Here is a 21,430-nt window from a genome sequence, read left to right on the forward strand (position 1 = left end):
GGCACAACAAAGTCTCCTTGTCTTTGGGTGGCTCAATGGGGGTTTGTGCATTGTGGATATTGCGCATTCTGCTTTCCTCAAAATAGCCCTGGTTTTCCCTGGAAAGCTGTTAACCAGGGGTTTGTGAGACATCCTGGGCTGAGAGCTGACAGCCTGTTTTGTTGTGCTGGGTATAAGAGGCTTTTCACTCCCAGCTCAGCCCTCCTGGGTTCCCGTGGCTGAGACTGCTCCGCCTGACCCAGGAGTACCCCAGTGTAAGGTTAATTCTCCAAACTAGACTAAACAAAAATAGTGAATTCTAGTTTCCCTGTCTTTTTTTCTTTTTTTTTTTTTCCTTTTAGCCTCAGAGTTAAACCTTTCTTTGTTGGGCTGCTGAAAGTGTAGTACATCCTCATATGAGGAGGTGGAAAAAATCTGGAAATTATTAAGATGCCCAGAAACGCTGAATTGAAAGTTTGAGTGAGGTCCAGATGTGTGTACAAAGACCCTTATCAGGCAGCTCTCGGGGGCAACTCAGTATGGAGCTGAGGCCTGACTCATAAATCCATATCCATTTCTTCTTGGAGAAGCCCCATTGTATGTCCTGTCACTTGTGACATCCTTGTGCCTCCAGGGTTTTCCCTTGGGGTAACTGTGGCTTTGGGATGGTTCTGGCCATCTCCATCCCCTTCCCTGGGAGGACAGGGCTGGATTCTGAAGAAGAGGAGCAGCCAAGGGCTGGATTCTGAAGAAGAGGAGCAGCCAGGCCCCTTTTTTTCCTGCTTTGCTGTTGATGTAGAGCCCCCAGTGTTGTGGTGCTTCACTCCTGTTCTGCCACTGTCCCAGTCTGTGATGGGATGGTGCATGGGCAGCTCCCAGAGCACCCCATGGTCTGACACTGATGTCTGGCAGTGTGACAGTCCCCTGGGGAGGAGCTGGCAGGGGCTGGGCTCACTCAGTCTCTTTCCCAGGACAGCAGAACAGGGCCACACTCCCAGTGCCATATCCCACATGTCCTCCCTCCCATGGGGAGAGAGTCTGTCTGGGTAACAGAGAATCTTCCTGCCCTCCATATGAGGTATATTTGTTTATAGAGGTTTAGGAATTATTTTTCTTCCCTACTGGTGACTTTTGCTTCCCCTTTAATCCCGGTTTAAACCCCTCTGCAGCTCACTGCCATTCCCTTTGAATCCCTGTGTGCTGTGGAAGTCAGAAGTGGTGCCAGGCTCACAGAAAGCAGCAGTGGGCTGAGTTATGGTTGCAAAAGCTAATTACCAGGTTATTGTTCCTAACGGTGCTAATCCAAACTTCATTTCCCAGTTAATTGTCCGTCCACCCAGGCTGGATGGGTTTTATCATCCCGACTGCCTGAGGTGTAACCAGTGGCCCTCCCAAAAGATGTGGCTGGAAAATGAAGTGACAGGACACGCTCGTGGTGCTCTCCCCATCATTTGACTGGAGGAACGTTCTGGGCAAACTCCTGTTAAATGACAAAGTTAGAGGCACAAAAGCTCCAACCTGTGGGTTCAGCCTGCAGAACCACTTCACATCACCTTCCTGCTGCTCAGAGGGTGCACTGAGCTCTGGAGCTGTAGGAATAGGTTGGGATAACTCTGGTTAGCTCCAAACCCTCTGACTGGGGCAGCTGTAGCACCAGTGCCAAGGGACACAGGAGCTGGCTGAGCAAGAAATCATGGACAAGTGCTGTATTTCTCCTTTTTCCTGGGAGAAAGAGGCTGCCTGGGGGGGGTCCTGGATGTCAGGGCTGATGTCTCACAGGGCATTGGTAGCATTGCCCAGTGGTTCCAGTGGCGTTGAACAACTTCCAAAAGGCAGCAGGAGTAACTGAAAGTGAAAGAATGCAGATCCTTTATTAATAGGGTTTACAGAAATTTTCTGCTGGGTAGAAATATTGATTCTTTATTCCTATTTTAAAAGGAGCTTTTTGTAATGATCACTGGGAGTCGTTCTCTGTTATCGATTGCAGTGGAGCCGTGCTGGAGCCCTCCCTCCATTCATCCCAAGTGCCAGGTTCCCTTTCAGGAGCACAGAACTTCTTAAATCAGCACTTCTGTCATCTTTGGGGGGCTGCAGTGGGTGGTTAAAGAGACACACACGTTTGCTCTTTCCAATGGGGTTACGCTGTTCTAGAAGTTCACCTTTGAGCGGGAGGAGGTGTGTGAGGAGAGGCTAAAAATAAACCTCCCCCCCCCATTTAAGTAGATCAGTTCTGCATTTGACATTTACATGGAATTCATTTGCATCTCATTTGTACGTGTTTCTGCTCAATAGGTAGAATGTAAGAAAGCACAACCTAAAGAAGTGATGTTTCCACCAGGGACGAGAGGAAGGGCACGTGGCTTGCCGTACACCATGGACGCTTTCATGCTTGGGATGGGAATGTTGGGTAAGTGCCACAGCCTGCACTCCACAGCCTCTGCTGCCTCCCTCCTCCCCAAAGCCCTAAACCACAGGGCTGAGCAAATCCCTGCACCTGTGTGGGTGCCAGGCTGGAACTTTAGCAGGGGTGGAGTGAAGAAAATAATCCTGTCTGTGGTAAATGATTAACTCCCCCCCCCCCAACCTCACCACCCCCCCAGCCCGGAATATAAAAAATTTGCATTTAAATGGATGTTTTAAATAGCCTGTTTTACTCTTACTCGCAAAAAATAGAATGATGAAAGATGCAGTGTGTTCATTCTGACTAAAAATGATCTCTCCCCTTTTTTAGAGGAATTGAGTCACACGTTATTCCCCTTCTTTTAAAGGTAGCTTTGACAGTTCAGCATAGATAATTGAAAATCTTGCTGGTTCTTAAATGGCATGGATGGGGGAAGGGGGGGGATGTGTAACAGGACAGGTCGCAACAATAATTACAAGTTCCAAGGAGATGGAATGGTATTCTAGTCCTGAGTATTGTGTCCAGAAAATACTAATTAAATGGGATAAATGATATTTAATGGCAAATTCCTATTTGTGCACGAGGTCTATTTCGTTATAATTGGTTCTCATTTGTTTCTGCCTAGATAATTCTTTCTAAATAATGTGACAACCCCAGACACTCTGTCCTCCGCCAAAATGCTGCTATTCCATTGCCAATGTTGTTTTTTTTTGTAAAACACCACTGATTTTAAACTTTCTACTCCCTTTGTATCCCTGGACTTCCATGTGTCCGTGAAGGGAATGGGAGGGCAATCCAGAGATATCCTCAAGCAGCACTGAGCCTTTCCCAGGCCAGTCTTCCCCTTTAGGATGTTTTGAGTTCCCTCTCCTGGGTTTAGATGATCCCAGAAACTGAGCACAAAGCCCAGCCTTGAAATTTGGGTTGCCCCGAGCTCTGCTGAGCAGATTCAGGGGCTGCCTGAGATGCTGGAGGACCCCCAGAGCCCAGGACTCAGTTCCTGCAAGGATCAGGCTGTTACACTTAGGTGTCTGACACCAGGCACTGCTTGATTTGATAGGAAAAACTCGCTGCCATGTTTGCTTTATCTCTGAATTAATAGTACTTCTGTTGGTGTGGCTGGAGTGATCCATTTCTGGGGTGTGTAATCAGGTTATTTCAGCTGATCATCTGTTTTGCTGTCCCCACGCTCCACTGCCACCCTGCCCCACAGTGTTTGGAAATCACATTTTATGCTTAAAATATTTATCTTGCTCTAGTCAGTCCGTGATTTCGTTACCTGTGTGTTCCCAGTGTGCCTGAGCCATTGCACTTGATTTCTGCTGTTTCTCTTCCTTTCCCACCTGCGCTGCCCGAGGTTGGGGTGGTGAGGTGCAGTGTGGAGGTGTCTGTGCCACTGTGCTGGCCTGTCCTGCTGTGGCTGCAGGAGGAGACAGTCCAGGACACCCTGGGAAGCCAAAAAGATCCCTGGCATCATCCTCCACCATATGGCTCAGCCCTTTTCCTTGCACAGAGTGAATGGAGCAGGATCCACCCCGTGTCCTGAAGGGAAAATTCAGCCCCTGGGTGCAGCGGGAGTCCATTCCCATTGGGGTTATCTCTCTGGAAAAGGATCATCTCAAGCTGTGGGAATGAAGGAAAGGAGCCCTCAGTGAGTGGAGCTGCACAGAGCTGGGGCACCTGTTGGTCCTGCTGCAGGAGGAGGCCTGGCTCACCCTGGGCAGTGCAGCTGCAGCCAGTCCTGCCCTGCTCTCCCTGCATTTCAGATCAGGAGGGACTGGCTGAGCGTTAGTGATTGATCCATGGTGAAGGCCAGATGCTTCATTATCCACTCGAGCTGCTTTTTCATCTTCCGAGTTCCTGCTTGCTACCGTGGCACCGTGTTAAATAATTAAGTGCTAAACAAGGAAATTGCAGCACAGGAGAGCAGAGCTGCTGGATGGCCTCAGAAACCCCCCATCTCAAAGGCTGCAGGGCCCATCCCTGCAGGAAGAGGGGCATAATTAACCCATCAAATGATCAGACACAGAATTCCATCGCTGCCGCTGCCGAGCGTTCCGTGGGGTCTCACAGGGCCAGGTCAGGTCACTTCTGTTCCGTGCCCAGCTGGACTGAGCCAGAGCAACTGGGGGTGCTCTGGAAGGATTTTTATACCTGTTTCCAGAAGCCCTTGCTCAAGGTCACCTTCTCCAGCTGCTGTTCCTGGGCAGAGGAGGGAATCGGAGGAACGAACGCACGACACAACCCAAAGGAAGGAGCAGGGAGCGACTCCCTCCAAAGCTATTAAGGAAGTTGGTCTTTTTCATTAATCACGGCCTCCCCAAGGAGCCTGCAGCAGCCAGGGTCTAAAGGTGTGCAGGCAGCCGCTTCTGTGATGATTTGGTTGATTGGAGTAAAATTAAAGTGTTCTGAAAGGATTTTTTGACTCGTGGAGCGTGGGCAGGCTGAGCCTCCTTGCCAGGACGGCTGCTGGGCTGTCTGGGGCTTGAGCTGCTGCTGGGGCACACTGGTCTCAGGGAGAGCAGGAGCTTTAGTGAGCCTCTCTGCATAAAGAGTGGAGCAGACTCAGTTCCTGATCTCCCTGTCAGCCCACCAGCAGGAAGAGCTGCTCCCCAGCCCCTTGGATGCTCAGAACAGGCTCTGTGTGCTCCTCTCTGTGACTGATGAGAGCAGTTCGGTGGCCAGGAAACTCTCTCTGTGCCTGGAGCCTCACACTGGTGTGCAGAGCAGGAGCCCTGGCACCCAAGGGTGTGTGGGTGTCACAGCACTGCCCCAAAGCTCTTTATGCTCAGTGCCTGAAAACTTGTAAAGAAGAGAGTGACAGAGGAGTGACATGAAGAGGAGATGGTTTGTCTCCCCTCTCATCTGAAGCTGCTCTCTGCAGTCACCACAGTGGTGACACACAGCTCTGGAGGTGACCCTGCACTGCCTGCCCTGAGCTGGAGGCTCACAGCACTCATTTCTCCTGGTCATGGGCATCATCCTGGTGTTCAGTGTTAAAATTTGGCTCCTTTTAGCTTGCAAACCCCTCCAGAGATGGAAACACTCAGCCCCAGGCTCACACCCTGCAGTGCCAGAGCAGTGAGTGGTGGGAACACGGATTTGGGAAAGGCTCTGGCAGAGCTCTGTGTTCCTGCACACGCTCAGTCCAGGTAGGCTGAGCTCATGCAGAAAGGAAGCTTGTGCCCTTCAAAGAAAGTCATTCCTTTTTCCACCAGACACTGCTCACTGGAGGAGCAGCTGCAACTCAGAGCAACATTTGGAGACAGCAGCTTCCTTGCATTTTCTGGAGCATTGGAACTAATTTTGCATGGGTCCCCTGACTCCTGTGTGCTCAGCGTTCCCACATACTGACCATGAGCTTTCGTCTACCCCATTAGCAAATTTTAAAATGAAAAGACATTTCCACAGCCTGGACAGGGGCTGGGTAGAAGCAGTGGTGTGAAAATGGTTTGGCTGCTGGTTTGAGTTCTGCTTCCATGGACAGGAGGGTCTTGCTTTGAAGGAGGTGATCCAGTCAAAACTTGGATTTTTGGTTTGCTTGCAAGGAATTGGTCACTCCCCAGGACTACCACACAAATGAGCTTCTGAGTGCCCAGTGCAGGATGAGGATGGCACTGATGGGATGTTGGGTAGGTCACCGTGGCCATCATTTGACCTGATGGAATATCCACGAGGGCGTGGTGTTAAACACCATTGATATTCAGCCAGGCAGTGTCCCCATGAGGATCAGGCTTCGAGTCATTAGAGCAGAGCTGGGCACTGCAGCACTAAATGAAGAGGAAAATTGAAGTAATGTCGTATTATAAATTTATGATTTCATCTGCCTGACTTTGAGAGCACTGAGCAGTGCCAGCAGAGTTCCCGGGCAGCCTGGCTGGTGCTGTGACTGTGAGGCACAGGCAGGTTTGGCCAGGGACAAGCAGGGCTGCCCTGGGGTCAGAGCCAAGCCCATTCCAGGGCAGGCAGCAGAGGAGGTGACATCCAAACCACTGTGGGCAGCTGCCATTCCCCACTGTGCTGCTCTGCCTGGGGCCACAGGTACCACACCTGCAGAGCTCAGGTGCTGCCCTGTGCCCTGACACTTGTGAGCTGACAGATCTGCCTCAGAATTGTCTGAATCAGGGTAAGCTGAGTTCTTCCTCTTGGCAAGGAGACAGGGGCTGCAGTGATTTTTCACTGGTGTTAATGGCGCTGCTTACTTAGCAAACAATCCATTCATCAATAGTGTTGTTTAAAAAAAAAAAAAAGAAGGAAGGAAAAAAGGTTTGTAAAGCTTAACTGTGAAAGATCTGATTTAATGACAGAGGTGATTAATTTCTAAGGGAATCCAGCTGTTGAGCTGTGAAAGGAGGGCTCAGCAGTGTGTGCTGTGCTGTCCGGGGCTGCCACTGCTTAATCCCATCATCAGAATTCATCCAAGCATTTTTATCTTCCACTTTGAGATTATGATTAATAGTACACTGCACGTATGTATAAATCTGATCGGAAATGGAGGGACTTGCTGCAGCAGGAAAATAGCCGGGTGATGGATGAGTGTATTAAAGGATAAATAAAAGCAGAGATAGGAGCCCCCCAGAAGAGCCATTGGGCTGCTGAGTCTGTTCTGGGCTCCAGCCCAGCTGCTGCTGAGATTCCCACTGACTTCAGACAGCAGGAGAAAACTTTTCCTGATGGTTTCGTGGTTTGGAGAGGCCTGGGCTGACGCTGAGGCTCAGTGGGGACGTTCTGTAGTTCCAGTGCACTGGAATTGCAGGGGGTGGTGCCTGTTCTTAGGAAACTCAGTGAGGAAATGTTGAGGATCCACGTGAGGTTAGAATTTTAGGAAACCCCCTGAGTGTACAGGACACTTTGGGACATTGGCCATCCAGGTCAGAGCAAACAGCCCCAGTGAGGGCAGAGGGAAGGGCTGTGGGGAAGCTCAAACAGGGGTGTCACAGTGTGTCACAGGGATCAGTGGGACATCCAGCTCATTCCCAGCCAGGAGAGAGAAGCCAGCAGAGCTCCTTCACTGAGGTGTTTTTATCCACAAAATGCTCTCAAGTGAGTTTTTCTCCTCATAAACCTCCCAGAGCTGCCCGAGGTCAGCTCTTCTCCCTCAGAAGGGGCTTTTGGAAGCACCTTGCACAGCTTCCTTTTACTTTCCTGAAAAATTAAAAGCTCTTTGACTCCCTGGCTCTCAGTGCTGCTGCCTCCAGCTCTTTGATGTGTTAACTGTTGTCCTTCACACTCCCGGGATAAAGAATTACTACTACCTTAATCTCCAACTGTCAATAGCTCTGAAGCAAAGTACATTCATTGTAAGCTCTCCAAATGTCAGAGCAAACCCGTGTTATGTGTTTAGCCTTAGCATTTGGCATTTACTCTTGCAGCTAACAAGTATGCACAGTCCTTGGGCTCCAGACACCAAAGTGCATGTTAATTACCAGAGTGACAGGGCTCCTGCTCGGAGCTGGGCCAGCTCGAGATGTTTCTATTCAGGATAATGATGAAACCTCTCTGCAGTTTGGCACGAGCAGAATAAATCTGATTTTTTTGGGTTTTTTTTAATACCTTCCGTAAAATTAGGTCTCTCACCCAGCCTCCTTGTCATTGTGCATTGTGTTAAAAACCAAAAAAATAATTAAAAAACCTTCCAAAAAATTCCTTCATTAATCCTCAAACTTCTCTCTGTTTGTTTTTTTTTGTTTTTTTTTTTTTTTTTTACGTTTCTGTGATCAAGGTTACCCGAATTTTGTTGCAACATATGGCCGAGGATACCCTGGATTTGCCCCAAGTTACAGTTATCAGTTCCCAGGTACGTACATCTCATTCACAGATTTGCTTCATTTCCCCTCTTTCCTTCTTTTTTTTTTTTTTTTTTTTTTTTTTTTTGTGGGGTTTGTTTTTTTTTTTTTTTCCTTTATTTTAAGTCCGTAGCTGCAAGCTGAGACAGGCAAGTCTGCAGGGAGCATCTCACACAACAGCAGTTTGTTGATTTTTATTTTTTTTTTACTATTTTAAAATAGACCTTTATAGCGACATCTTTTCAACACATTTATATTTTTTTTTCTCCTAGTGTATAAATTGGTACTGGTTATTTGAAAACAAACTTCTTAAATTAAAAATAAAAAAAAAAAAAATGAAAAGCAAGAGAGATCACTGGAGAGCTGTTCCCCTCCCTTTGATGGGTTTTTCCTTTCATAGATTCTGTAGAGCTACACACAGACACACACACAGGGACCCGCACACTGCTCCCCGTGCTGGCCTGTGGTAAGTGAATTTCACTTCTGGAGTGCAAAGTCCCACCTTGCTGTGTTCTCTGGGGGGTTCCCTGCCAGGAGCACAGTGCAGCCCTTGGTGTGGATGATGATTTTTTGGGTGGGATGCCCTGCTCCAGCCCTGTGTGGGTGCTGGGGATTGGTGTTGGTTTGTGGGGACTCAGTGGAAAACCAGGTGATGGAAACACAGAATAGAGAATGGTTTGAGCTGGAAGGGACCCTCAAAGGTCCAACCCCTGCAGTGAGCAGGAGTTTCTTCCACAGATGAGGTTGCTGAGCCTGGAACACTTCCAGGGATGGGGCAGCCAGCAAAGCCCATCCAAAGCACATCCCATAGTGAGTGGGACTGGCACCACACAGGTCACAGAGTTTCCTTTCAGCCCAGGGTTTTCCCAAGCAGAAGGAGCAAACAAAGCTGTGTCTTTGCTCTGTTTGTGGCTGAAGCCCCACCCTGTGGGGTGAGGAGAGCCCTTAATTCCTGAGCAGCTCCTCACAAGGGTCGTGTTGCTCCTCAGGGGTGGGAGCTTGGGGTGACAGGGACACCCAGTGAAGCCCCTGCAGTGAGCAGGGAGGGGCAGGAGGAAAAGCAGCACCTCACAGGGAAGTTGTCCAGGATGGGTGAGGATGTGGACAGTGCTTGGCTACACCTGGGGCTACACCTGGAGCCTTGTGTCCAGCCCTGGGTCATTCAGATGAGACCCTGCTGTGGAAAAATAGAGATTGTTATCTGTAGGATAAGCAGTGTCCTTGTGATGGGGTTACTGTGCAGCTGTTTTTTGCAGGACTGATAACACTGAGGGGAGCAGCGCTGTGAGGGTTTGTTTATTTGAATTCACAAATGCCAGGGCTCTTCTGCTGAAAGCTGAGCCACCTCTCCCCACCTGTGATACATTTCCTCACCTGGACCAGGCCAGGTCTGAAACAGCTGGGGTGTCAGGCAGACAGCAGAGCTGCTGGGGTGACACGGGGCTGGTGGGGACAGGACACTCACACCCAGGTGACACCAGCTCTGGTTCCACTGGAACCAGGGGGGGACAGTGTGCTGGGGCAGGATTGCAGCCAGGAGGAGTTGGAGGTGAGGAAGAGACTTCACCAGGTGTGTGTTTGTGTGCTTCTCATGCTCTGACTCCTCACAATTCCATGTAGCAGCTGATTCATAGGGAGGCATTGAAGGAGAGACACCTTTGATAGGTTTGATGATGGAAATTGGCAGAGCTGAGATGAGTTTAATTATAAACATGTCTAAGGCAAACGTGTTTGCTCACTGACAGCAAAGGCACCCTTTGACTCGACTCCTCCTTAGATGTATTTTTATTAAGGGCTTGTTTTTATCAAAGCAGGACTTCCAGTTACTGCCTGGCTATTTTCAGCCTCCTGCAGAGATTGAATATGGAAAATAAAATCCAGATGGATTGTCCCCACTGGAAAGCTGTGGGGCCAGGCAGCTCCAGGAGATGCTCAGGGTCCTGTCTCACCTTGTTGAGTTCCCCTGCCCCAAAGCTCTGTCCCTGCTCCCCTCCTGCTCGGATCAGTTCCTCCTTAGCAGCAATCAGAAGCTTTCCTGAGTTGTTGGGAGTTTCTCAGGCGATTTGGGGCTCTGGTGTCCAGGATCACAACCCAGCAGAGCACTGGGGGCACAGGAGTGTCCTGGCCAGGGGATGGTGTGAGGAATGAATGGTCCAGCAGTGGGGTGGGGTGTCCCCCCTGCTGCAGCAGCTGTTTGGGGCACAGAGCCCAGTGCCACAGGGCACGGCTTGGCACCAGGGAGCCTTTCAGGAGAAAGTTGTCAGGTTTAAAATGTCAGCGTTGTGGTTTGGAGGGAGAAACACTTGGCTGTTTCTCAGGAACATCCCAGGTCTGAGAGCTCCCTCTGCCCCTGCCCAGGGCAGTCAGAGGTGGTGCAGCCTCAGTACAAACACACAGAAGAATGTGCAGGCACACTCTGGGCTGCTCCCAGCAGCTGTGCAGTGTTTGGCACAGCACACTCCTGTCCTCCTGCCTGTGCTCCATCCCCCGGCTGGGCTGGGGTCACCCCAGGGCTGTCACAGGCACTGCCTGCACAGGTTGTGCAGCCCAGATACTATTTCAGTAAATTAAGGCCAGGAAAAGGAGTTCCCTGCTGATTGAACTGTCCTGATGGTTTTTCCTGTTGTCCAAGTGAATGAGGTACAAATGCCAGGGTTTGCATTGCCATTCCCTTGTGTCCCCTCAGGGCTGTCCCATGTCCTCTCCCACATCCTCTCCCACATCTCTGGTGTTTCCTGTGGCATGGGACAGCCCCTGGCTCCGGGGGCAGGACACACAACCCTTTGGCAACTGCTCTATCTCCTCCCATCCCGTTGTTCCTCCCAGCCCTTCCTCATGCAGTACATTGCCTCTTTTCTTTTTATTTTAATTGCAATCACTCCCTTTCTGTGTCTCTTCTATTTTTTTTTTTAATTTTTTTTTTTATTTCTGGGACTTATCTTTTCAGTTTAATCTATTAATTTCTGTTCTTATTTCACTTTGCAGACTATTTGCCGATTTCACAAGACATAATTTTTATCAACTAGTTCTTAAAGATGCATAACAAATTAATCTGGGTTTACTACAGTGCTAATGAGAGAGAGACAGAGAAAGCCTGGGTGGTCCATGTTTAATATCAATGTCCACTGAAAAATTGCTGCTCTTACTGGCTGGTTTGATTGACTGGACTTTTTATTTTATTTTTATTTTTTTTAAAGGCTCCATATCCTCACTGCTTTTGAGTTTGCTTTTTTTCTAATTTTTTTTTAATTATTTTTTTTTCCTCTGCTTTGTTATGAGTTTTTAATGCCCACTTGGAATGTAACTCACAGGGATGGGGGTCAGGGGCGTTCCGGAGGCATGACTTCTCACAAACTTTTTAGAAATCTTTTTTATTAAGGAAACAAGAAGGATGATTGGGTTGATTTGGTCTCACAGGCAGCCCCAAAGAGAGAGTGACTGGCGCTTTTTAACGTGGTGACGTCCAGCAGTAGCACAAATCCCACCTGGGGTGGGGTGAGTCAGGGGTCTCCTGTCCCTGGGACCCTGTGACCCTGTAGTGTCCCATCCCCTTCCCTTTGGCTCTTTGGGAGCTGCCACTGTCACCCCAGGGCTGTGGTGAGGTGCCACAGGAGAGGGGCTCAGGCTCCCCCAGCAATCCCAGCAGGGCTTGGGACAGGGAAAGGTGTCCCTGCCATGGCAGGGGTGGCACTGGATGGGCTTTAAGGTCCCTTCCAATCAAACCATTCTGGGTTTCTCTGATTCTTTGATCCCAGCTCTGACCAGCAGTGGTCCTGCACGCTCCCTGCAGCCGCTTCTCCTTCCAAACTTTGCTTGCAAATCATGGGCAAATTCCCCAAATTCTGGCCAAGCTTTCCCTGCTTTAGCTGCATCACCCTGCACCTCTGCATCTCCCCCAGGAGAGCTGCAGACCTCCATCCATTGGCTTTAACAGGAGCAGAGTCTGGACTTTTGGGTAGAAAACACACATTCTGATTGAATTCTGCCCTTCTTGAAGTGTTGCTACCCATTTGATAAGTTTGTGAGAAGTATGTTGCATGCTTACAGTAGGACTGTAATGCATTTTAATGTTTGTTAATCCACTTGTTTAAAATGTTGGTGTCAAAGGCTCTACAATCCATGGCTGTGCTGTTCATTTCATTAAAGATGCTTGATGTAATACTTGGGTAGTTTTCTTTTGACTTTTCTGCAGGCAATAGCTTTTTTTTTAATCTGTATGGCTTCTTATTATTTTGTTTGGGGTTTTTTTTTTGCTATGAATTGCTTTGCTTTTGTGAACTTGTCTTAGTGTGCATGATTTGCAAACATTTCAGCTATTGTGAATTTTCTCATTTTTTTGTAAATAGTCCATCTGTGCTTTTCTTTTTTTTTTCTTTTTTTTTCTTTTTTTTTCTTTTTTTTTCTTTTTTTATGACTTTTTTTTTTCCTGTAAGTAACTGAGGTAGAAAATAATAATAAATTGTTTACAACGGATCTGCTGTGTTGCTGCTCTCTTAGCTTGCAATTTGAATATTTTGGTTTGGACACCCCAAATAACCAGTACCAATGACAGTTGAATAAAAGAATATAAAAGAATAAAACAACCATCACTCACACAACAACCATCAGAGTGTGTGACTCACTGTTTGAAGAACCTGCAGAGGAGCAGTTACATGTGAGCTGTGTTTACAGCAGAAATTACACCCCCCAAAAAAAAAAAAAATACAAAATGCACTCAAAAGTGGTGGGAGAGGAAATTGCAGCACCCCCACTGTGGTGGGATGTTTCCTGCACTGTCTTTATCCCAGTTGTATTTTCTCCTATCATCCATCACCTGAGTGTTTGGGGATTGTCGAAGTTTCATAGGAGCCTTCAGGTTAGAAATTTAAATTATTTATTTTAATTAAGGGTTTGTTTGCTTGCGTGTTTGTTAAAGCTTATTAAAACCTTTGTATATGGTGAGAGGTGAGAAAAACAAATACTTTCACAAACTTTGCAGAGCTCAGGGAAATATATTTGCTGATTAATACTGGTGCTGCAAAGGCCACCAGCTCAGCCTTGGGTCGTGCTCCTGCAGTGAAAATGCAACACAAGATGGTTCAAAGTCTCAGACTGATGGGGTTTGTTATTATGAGGGCATTTAAACCAACTTTGTGTTGAAAATTAATTCAGTTTCTTTCCTGATGCAAATCCCCCAGTGTTCACCCATCAGTGCTGGGCAGGAGGTGTCCTGGGTAGGGTTATGTGTGGTGCTCAGCTGGGAGGGAAGAACTAGAAAACAGGAATTTTCCAGGTGAGGAGAAGGAATTGGTGGCAAAGATAAGGGGAATTATTATGTTATGCTTGAGGCTTCTTTGTCATAGTGGCTTGAGAGGAGGAGGAGGAGAGGGAAGGAGGTTCCTGTGTCTGGGGTTTAGGACACCCCATGCAAGTCCTGTCATTAACCTCCTGGTTAATAACCTGGGAGTGCAATGGGGATGGAAAATGGTGTGTCTGCAGCATCCCAAAGAGCCAACCCTCCCCTCTGCCCCACGTGCAGTGGTGTAAAACACCCACCTGGGGTTTATGGCCCTGCACTGACCCAAAGACACATTTCCCTGTGCTGGAGCACCCAACTTCCATCTCTGCCGAGCTAAAGTGATTTTACAGTGCTGCCTGCACATGGCTCCTGTGCCCACAGGGAGTGATGGAGTCTGTATTAATAGGGGTCAGCTGTGTAAAGCACTCTTCAGGCACTGTTACACAAGTGTAAGGCTTGTAGAACATTCACTAATGGGAGCAAAGTTTGTCTGGTCGTGATACCAGAATGATCAAACATAATTCTCAGAAAAGGAGGACCTGGTGGCAGCTGCAAAATAGGAGGAGGAAATGTAAAACCTACTTTAAATTGTTCACTTAATTAAGCCGTGTAACAGCAAGAGACGTGGAACAATGCTGGAGATTTTTCTCACCCCTTTGTCTAACTCTTTCTTATCTGCTTAAACCCTGCACTGCATGCCTTGTTTCCACCTAAACACATCACTGCATCTGCATGGCATCACTGCTTTACAGAGTGCGTTTGGAGTCTGTTGGAACCACCTCTCTTCCCATCTCTCCGTTTCAGCCTCTGAAAACAAAGATTTTAGACTGGACCTGGTTTAACATTAAACTTTTGGGTGTTCCTTTGCTGAGGAGGGGCCGTTCCCATTGCAGGAGGAGCAGCTGGAACTGCAGACAGCAAAGTGAGAAATTAATGTAGCAGAGCCCATAAATCCCCAGCCAGAAGGTTCTCCTTCATGGTTGTGTTTTGATGCAGGAAAAAATGGTCTCTAGGGCTGTGCTCTGAGTCCAAACAGAGCTGAAGCACCTTTGGGTTTTAGGCACAATTTTTCTGAGAAAAGATGTGGTTTTTTGATGTTGCAGAGAAATGTGTAAAAGGTTTTTTCAGCTTCTATTTCCCCCCTACCCCTTAAAATAAACTTATTGTTAGATTTAAGGTGAGATTTTGCAGAGAGGAGCTGTTGGTCTGTGTTGATGGTCCAGTGGCAGCCAAGTGTGGGCAGTGAAAGTGGAGCCTGTCCCCCTTTTCCTGCCCCATCCTCTCAGTGTGAGTGAGGCTGCACTGGACATTTCCCTAAATATCATATCTGGCTGAGGCCCAAAACTGCCCAGGTCCTTCATTAGATTTTTCTCCACTTATAACTTGAATAACTGAGAAATAAGAACATCTTGAACGTTGGACACTGATTGTCCTGTTCTTGGCTGCTCACTGATCTGTGCCTGGTGTTACAGCCTTTAAAACCTGAGGTTCATTGCCCTGTGAAAATGAGTGATCCTGAAGGGGCAGAGAGGAGAGAAAAGGAAAAAGAATCCAAACTGTGTTTTGGGGTGATGCTGCAGCTCCAGAGTGATGCTCTCAGCTCTGAGCAGGCCACAGCTGCAGTGACCAGGAGGGTTAATGAGAGCAATTACTCACAAGAGTAAAGAGGCATAACACAAACACTGGTGTGTGGAGGAAAACAAGGATAACCCTGCAGGAGGAGGAGTGTGGGCTGGTAATGCCCATCCTGCTCTAAGGAATTTTCTGTGTCTGAACCAGCCAGAGCACGATGACTCCCCTGCCTTCCTGCCTTGTGCCTCAGTGGAGACAAATTTTAACAAATCGAGGCTGGGGTTGCAAAGAACTGGATAAGATTGGTCTCATTATAGCACAGAAACATTGAAATGTGAATGTTTTAGTAGCTGGCCACTGAGGAGCTCCCACATCCTGCCTTGCCCAGGAGCAGGGATGGTAGTTGCTGCAGCAATGCTTTGAAGATTTCTGGGCTCAGCATCCCCACCTCTCCTGTGACCTCTTTCATCATTTGGATTTTGGGATGCCCAGGGGCAGTTCCCCCAGTGAGGCCCTGGGAAGGTCCCTGTCTGTGCTGGGTGAGCTCCACGAGTGGTGAAGAGTTCCCCAAGCTCTGGTAACCTTGCCCTGTGATTTATTGCCTTCCCTTTTATGAAGTTGCCTCTTTGTGTTGAATTTTTCCAGCTTCAGCCTCCAGACACGAGTTCTTTTTATGCCTTTGTTCATCACCAAGGACCTGTCTTTAAATAATACTTACCCAGATAGTTTAGATCATTCATAAAAAAATGGAGACAAGCAGTTTAACCAAAGAGCTCATTTTCTTTACCGTCGGAGCGGCGGAAATGAGCCTTGAAGCAAATCAGTGCCACGTTGCTGAACTCCAAATAGGAGCTTTAATGTGCTTCCATCCAACCTGCCCTTGTTCATCCAGCAGCAGGTGCCTGAAATGCAGAAATTCAGAGCTCTGTGCTGTGAGGCTCCTGGGTGTTCCTGCCCCTGCAGCCATCGTTCCCTTTGTGCTTAAATTGGGGATTAAAAATCTGTGGTGAGTGTTTGACTTTGGCCTTTAAAGTGAGTTGTGAGTCCAGAGGAGGACACTGAGGTATGAAAGGGATGGAGCATCTCTCCTACAAGGAAAGGCTGAGAGGTTTGGATTATTCATCCTGGAGAAGGGAAGGCTTCAGGGGAGCCTACAGGAAAAAGAGAGAGACTGTTAACAAGGGCCTGGAGGGACAGGACAAAGAGAAATGGCTCCAAACTGCCAGAGGGGTGGGTTGAATATTGGATGTTGATAACCTAAATCAGCTGCCAGCTTTTGCTGCTTGGTTTGTGTTTTTTTGAATAAATAGGGGGTTTTTTAGATCAAACCGTTTGCCTTTGAGAAGTTTCCCAGTTTTCAGTGTAGTGAAATAACTGCAAAAGGGTTATTGCACTTGAAATGCCACAGAGTGATAGTTTGGAGACAAACAAGGCTTTGTCTCACTGATGCATAAAGTAATTACTGGGCAGAAATGCACCATTCTCATCCTAAAAGCCACGGCCTGAGAGTCCCAATAGCTGAAAAATGGCTCATTTACTGTACATAAAGTGGAAGTGCCAAATTTAAAACGAACTATATTTGGGATTTATCGTTTTGTTGGAATTCCAGGACGGGAATATTTGCAGATCATAACATCCATCTGCAAACAGCCCCAGGACAGAGCTCTGCAGGCTGTGCCCTGGGTGCTGCAGGGGCTCTGGGATCAGGGTTCAAGATGCACAGTTGAAATTCCCTAATTTGCTGAAAGAGATTTTAAACAGGGTTGATGTAACACAGTGGAAAAAGACAAAGGGGATGTTGCAATACAGGCCTTGGAGATGCTAAAAGTGTTAACAGAATTGATGAGAACCTTAGGAAAGCACTGTCCTGTTTCCCTGGAGCTCTGCCCTGCTGTGCTGGGGTGTGGATGGCACTGTCCCACCTCCTCACTTTGATCAGTTGTAGGGAATATTTGATTTCTCTGGCTGTATGTTCTTCTCTAAATATTCAGCACTGAGTTGTTCATCTAAAGCTCGGAGTAGTAGCAGGTTTTTTGGGTTTTTTTCTTTCTCATTCCTTATAGAAAGGGAGGGGGAGTGTGAGACAGAGAGCCTGGAAGATGAAGGTTTTAAACATAAAGGGATTGTTTTGGGATGGAGCTTTCCCTTGTGTGTGTTCACCATTAAAGAGGACATTTTTGCCCGGTAAATTGGACCCACGCCTGCCTGCCTTCAAAAAAAAACTACCAGGCTCTTCTGCTTCATGGTTTTGAGTCTCTGATACTTTTGAAATGAAGCCTAAAGATCCTCCAAAGAGGATAACACAGCCTAATGGAAAGAATAATGCAAGTGAGAACCCAGCTGAAATGACAGCTGTGAGCCTGGAGCAGCTTTTTGGGCTGATCAAAGCTGCTGGGATTGCTGCTTGAAAAGGGGGATCAGCCCCTGGGAGTGCCCTTTGGAAAGGGGGAAACAGCTCTTTGGAAAAGGGGGATCAGCCCCTGGGAGTGCCCTTTGGAATGGGGGAAACAGGTCTTGGGAGTGGCCTTTGGAAAGGGGGAACAGGTCCTGGGAGTGCCCTTTGGAAAGGGGGGAATCAAGTCCTTGGAGTCCCTTTGGAAAGGGAGGAACAGCCCCCCCCAGCTCCTCTCCCTGCTCAGCCCACACATGAATTCATATTCCAGCCTTTTTTCCTGAGAGATCCAGTGACCCTCCTGAAGGGCTGGGGTTCAGGTCAACACACTGGGACCACCAGGGGTGTAAGAAGTGAAGTGCTGGGAGCTGGAGGAGCCTCTGAGCTCGATGCTTTCAGCACAAGGACCCCCAAAACACCCTGCACAGACCAGTCTGCTGCTTGTGTGTGAACACTCCAAACACCCCATGAACACAGAGCAAGGGGGGATTGCCTCCTAGGTGCAGTTTTATTTAATTATCCATGCCTGTTCCATGATTTTGGCTGTTTCCTGAAGTCAGGTGGTGATTGGAGCATCTCAACTTGCGTTTTCTTGTTTTAAATCCCTGCGCTCATTGCTGAAGTCTGAACGTGCAACCTCAGGTGCCCAAGTGCTTTGGCCATTAAAGCAGAGGGAATTCTTTGCATGATATTTTTTGATGTAAGAACTAATTTCATCATCTTTGTGCCCTTTTTTGGGGTTGATTCCTTTGGTCTGACTGGTTGTAGAGGATAGGGTCATGTTTGCTTTGAGGATGCAAGATATTTTGGGCTCTTCAAGGGCTGATCAGAGCAGGGCTGAAGGAGTCAGTGATTTCTCTTAGAGCCAGAGCTGCAGGAAGGGGTGCAAATGGTTCTTGGGTTATTCCCTCGTGGTTGCCCTGTAGCCAAGCCCAGGCTGGAGGGCAGGAGAACTCGGTGGTTTAAGAAGGGATGGTCCCACCAGAGCAGGGCAGAGATGTGGTGAGCCCCTCAAGCCCATGTGAAGACTGGCCTTGCCCAGGCAGGGTTGTGCTCACCAGATTTGTTCACAAAGCCCCTGGAAAATCTGCTCAAACCTGCTGCTCCAGGGCTGTGCCATCCTCTGATCCCCCTTCACCTGTGCCATGGAGAGACAACAGCCATGGACTGAATCTGGGACCTCAGGGCAAAGAATTTAACCCAGATCTGTCCATCTTCCCTCAATTGCTTCACTGTTTAAAGTGAAACTATTGATGCAGGAAGCAGGAAAATTTTATCTGTGAAAAATTGCACTTGGAACGCTGGTTTTGGCTCATTCTGAGCAACGAGAGAGCATGAAATTGCTGTGAATCCTCAGGGCTTTCCTGGACAGCGTGTGAGCCCAGTGCAAAACGTTTATTGTAAAATCCCTTCTAATTGCAGTGCCTGAAGTGGGCCCTGCTGGCCTCTGCAGTGCCCCTGGGCTTTGTTTGCTCTGGGCAGCTGGGAGCAGTGGGCACACAAAGCACAGGGGTCATTTGAGCAGGAATCAGTGCCTTAAACAAGCACCAGGAATGAATTGAGCTCTCCCTCCACCCTTTGGATTTTCCAGGTGACTTCAGAAGGCTCAGAGGGAGTGGGGCTGGTGCTGGCCACACTCCTGAATGTCCAGGGTGGGATCCAGAGATGCTACTGCCATCAATGCTCCCCTTGGCTTCGAGACATCCATTCCTGCACCCAGTTACCTCCAAGCTGCTTGTTACAAATGAACTGGGGGGCTGGGAGCTCCTTGGCAGCTGGCACAGGGAGCAAAGGGCCTGCTGTGGTCCTGGGGGTCCCCCACAGCAGCAGTCCCTAATGCCATTGCTGTCTCTTGGAGGTGCCTGCACTTGCCAGGCATTGCTGAGTGGCACTGGGCCACTGTCCTCACACTGCTGGCTACAAGTTGTCCTTGTCCCCTGCTCCTTGTCCCAGTGTCCTGTGCTGGGATCCCCATCAGGCAGAGCAGGATGGTGTCAGCTGCCCATCTCTGCTCAGGGGGTCAGGAGCAAAGAGCCCCAGAGGTGCCACAGTGAGCTGGCAGAGAGATGGGAGGTCACACAGCCTCAGTGGCTCGAGGGTCAGGAGAAAAGAGCCCCAGTGAGCTGGCACAGGGGTGGGAGGTCACACAGCCTCAGTGCCTTGAGGGTCAGCAGCAAAGAGCCACAGAGGTGCCACAGTGAGCTGGCACAGGGGTGGGAGGTCACAGAGCCTCAGTGGCTCGAGGGTCAGGAGAAAAGAGCCACAGAGGTGCCACAGTGAGCTGGCACAGGGGTGGGAGGTCACACAGCCCCAGTGGTGACAGGGAGGCTGTTCCCAGCTGAGCCAGCCAGGGATGCCGTGCCTGGCAAAAGGACATTTTAGCAGGGAATCGATTGCTTTCAGTAGGTTGGATTGATTGGGGGATCCTCCAGTGCTGGAGCCACCCTGTGAGTGTATCAGTGAGGAGGATTTGCCAATGGTGGTGATCAATCCCTGTTTCCATCTCGTGCTCCTCGAAGCTGTACCGTGGCTGCTCCGCCTGCTGTTCCCGCACGGAGCACGAGCACAGATCACACTTGAGCAGTTTGGAGTGCCGTGGAGCAGGGATGCTTTTATCTCACAATTGGGATAAAAGCTTTCTTCAGGGGTAGAGGGATTAATTTTTCACACATCTGTCCACTGGAATGCAATAACGGAGCCTTTGTTCAGGCTCTTTCCGTGGAGCGCCCTCCCCACCCTTGTTATTTCACTCTCCTTTTGCACGGCAAAACTTTTTGTCCTGCATTTCAAATAGATCCTGAGCGTCCCTGGCAGCTGAACAAGAGAAACAAACTCTCCAGCCCTGTTTTTTGTGCTGTTCCCGGGGGGTGCTCGATGATTCGAGGGGTATTTGATTGGTTTTGGCAGAAGCACTTTATTCCACAGCTTTTTTGTGGAAAATCCACAGCTCCTTCTATCTCGTATGGATGGTTTAGGGAGCCCCTGGAGCTTCCAAATGAGAGATCTGTGGGCAGGCAGCTGGTGTGGAGCTGCCATGGGAACGTGAGGACACTGCTCTTGGCCCATGGGCAGGGAGGGACAGGGGACAGTGCCAGCTCTGCATGAAAATGAAGCCCCAGAGCCTCAGCCCTTGTCCTGCAGATGGTTTCCTTGCTCTTTGGAGGTTGGTTTTACTCTTAACACCAAAGTCTTCTCACTCCAGCCCTAATCATGTGTTGGGGGACCCACTCAGGGCTGATGGCTCCATCAGCAACGAGAGGGAATTTAACACTCAGGTTCAACAATGGTTATATATTATCCAGTCTGGATGAGCTTCCCCCCACATCCCACTCCACAGAGGCTGTGGCAGTTACCAGCAGAGGTTCACCAGGAGGAGCAGGGCTGGCTGGACAGAGGTTCACCAGGAGGAGCAGGGCTGGCTGGACAGTGGTTCACCAGGAGGAGCAGGGCTGGCTGTACAGTGTTCACCAGGAGGAGCAGGGCTGGCTGTACAGAGGTTCACCAGGAGGAGCAGGGCAGAGCTGGCTGTACAGAGGTTCACCAGGAGGAGCAGGGCTGGCTGTACAGAGGTTCACCAGGAGGAGCAGGGCTGGCTGTACAGAGGTTCACCAGGAGGAGCAGGGCTGGCTGTACAGAGGTTCACCAGGAGGAGCAGGGCTGGCTGTACAGAGGTTCACCAGGAGGAGCAGGGCTGGCTGTACAGTGGTTCACCAGGAGGAGCAGGGCTGGCTGTACAGTGGTTCACCAGGAGGAGCAGGGCTGGCTGTACAGTGGTTCACCAGGAGGAGCAGGGCTGGCTGTACAGAGGTTCACCAGGAGGAGCAGGGTTCTCTGTACAGTGGTTCACCAGGAGGAGCAGGGCTGGCTGTACAGAGGTTCACCAGGAGGAGCAGGGCTGGTTGTACAATGCTGGTCTCTGTGCACAGGGAACACCAGCCTGGGGATCCTCTGCATACATTTACCTGTGCTATTTTTTTTTTTTTTCCCTCAACAGCCCTATTACCATATTTAAATGCAAGTAT

The 21,430-nt window shown here is 49.0% G+C and overlaps 1 protein-coding gene across 8 annotated transcripts in view; it reads left to right on the forward strand.

Moving 5' to 3' along the window:
• MSI2 (musashi RNA binding protein 2) overlaps positions 1–21,430 on the forward strand; it is a 202,715-nt gene that overhangs the window by 156,969 nt on the left and 24,316 nt on the right. For 6 of the 8 annotated variants that reach the window (XM_083875246.1, XM_083875247.1, XM_083875249.1 and 3 more), the window contains exons 9-10: positions 2,272–2,386; positions 8,103–8,177. In XM_083875246.1, the coding sequence (XP_083731372.1) occupies positions 2,272–2,386; positions 8,103–8,177 (190 nt within the window). Of the gene's footprint in view, positions 1–2,271; positions 2,387–8,102; positions 8,178–8,566; positions 8,633–11,151; positions 12,948–21,430 lie in introns of those variants that run through there. The other 2 variants (XM_083875252.1, XM_083875253.1) reach the window with 2 other exon arrangements.

Source organism: Zosterops lateralis (genome assembly GCF_965231275.1).
Source record: "Zosterops lateralis genome assembly, chromosome: 19".
Classification (NCBI taxonomy): domain Eukaryota; kingdom Metazoa; phylum Chordata; class Aves; order Passeriformes; family Zosteropidae; genus Zosterops; species Zosterops lateralis.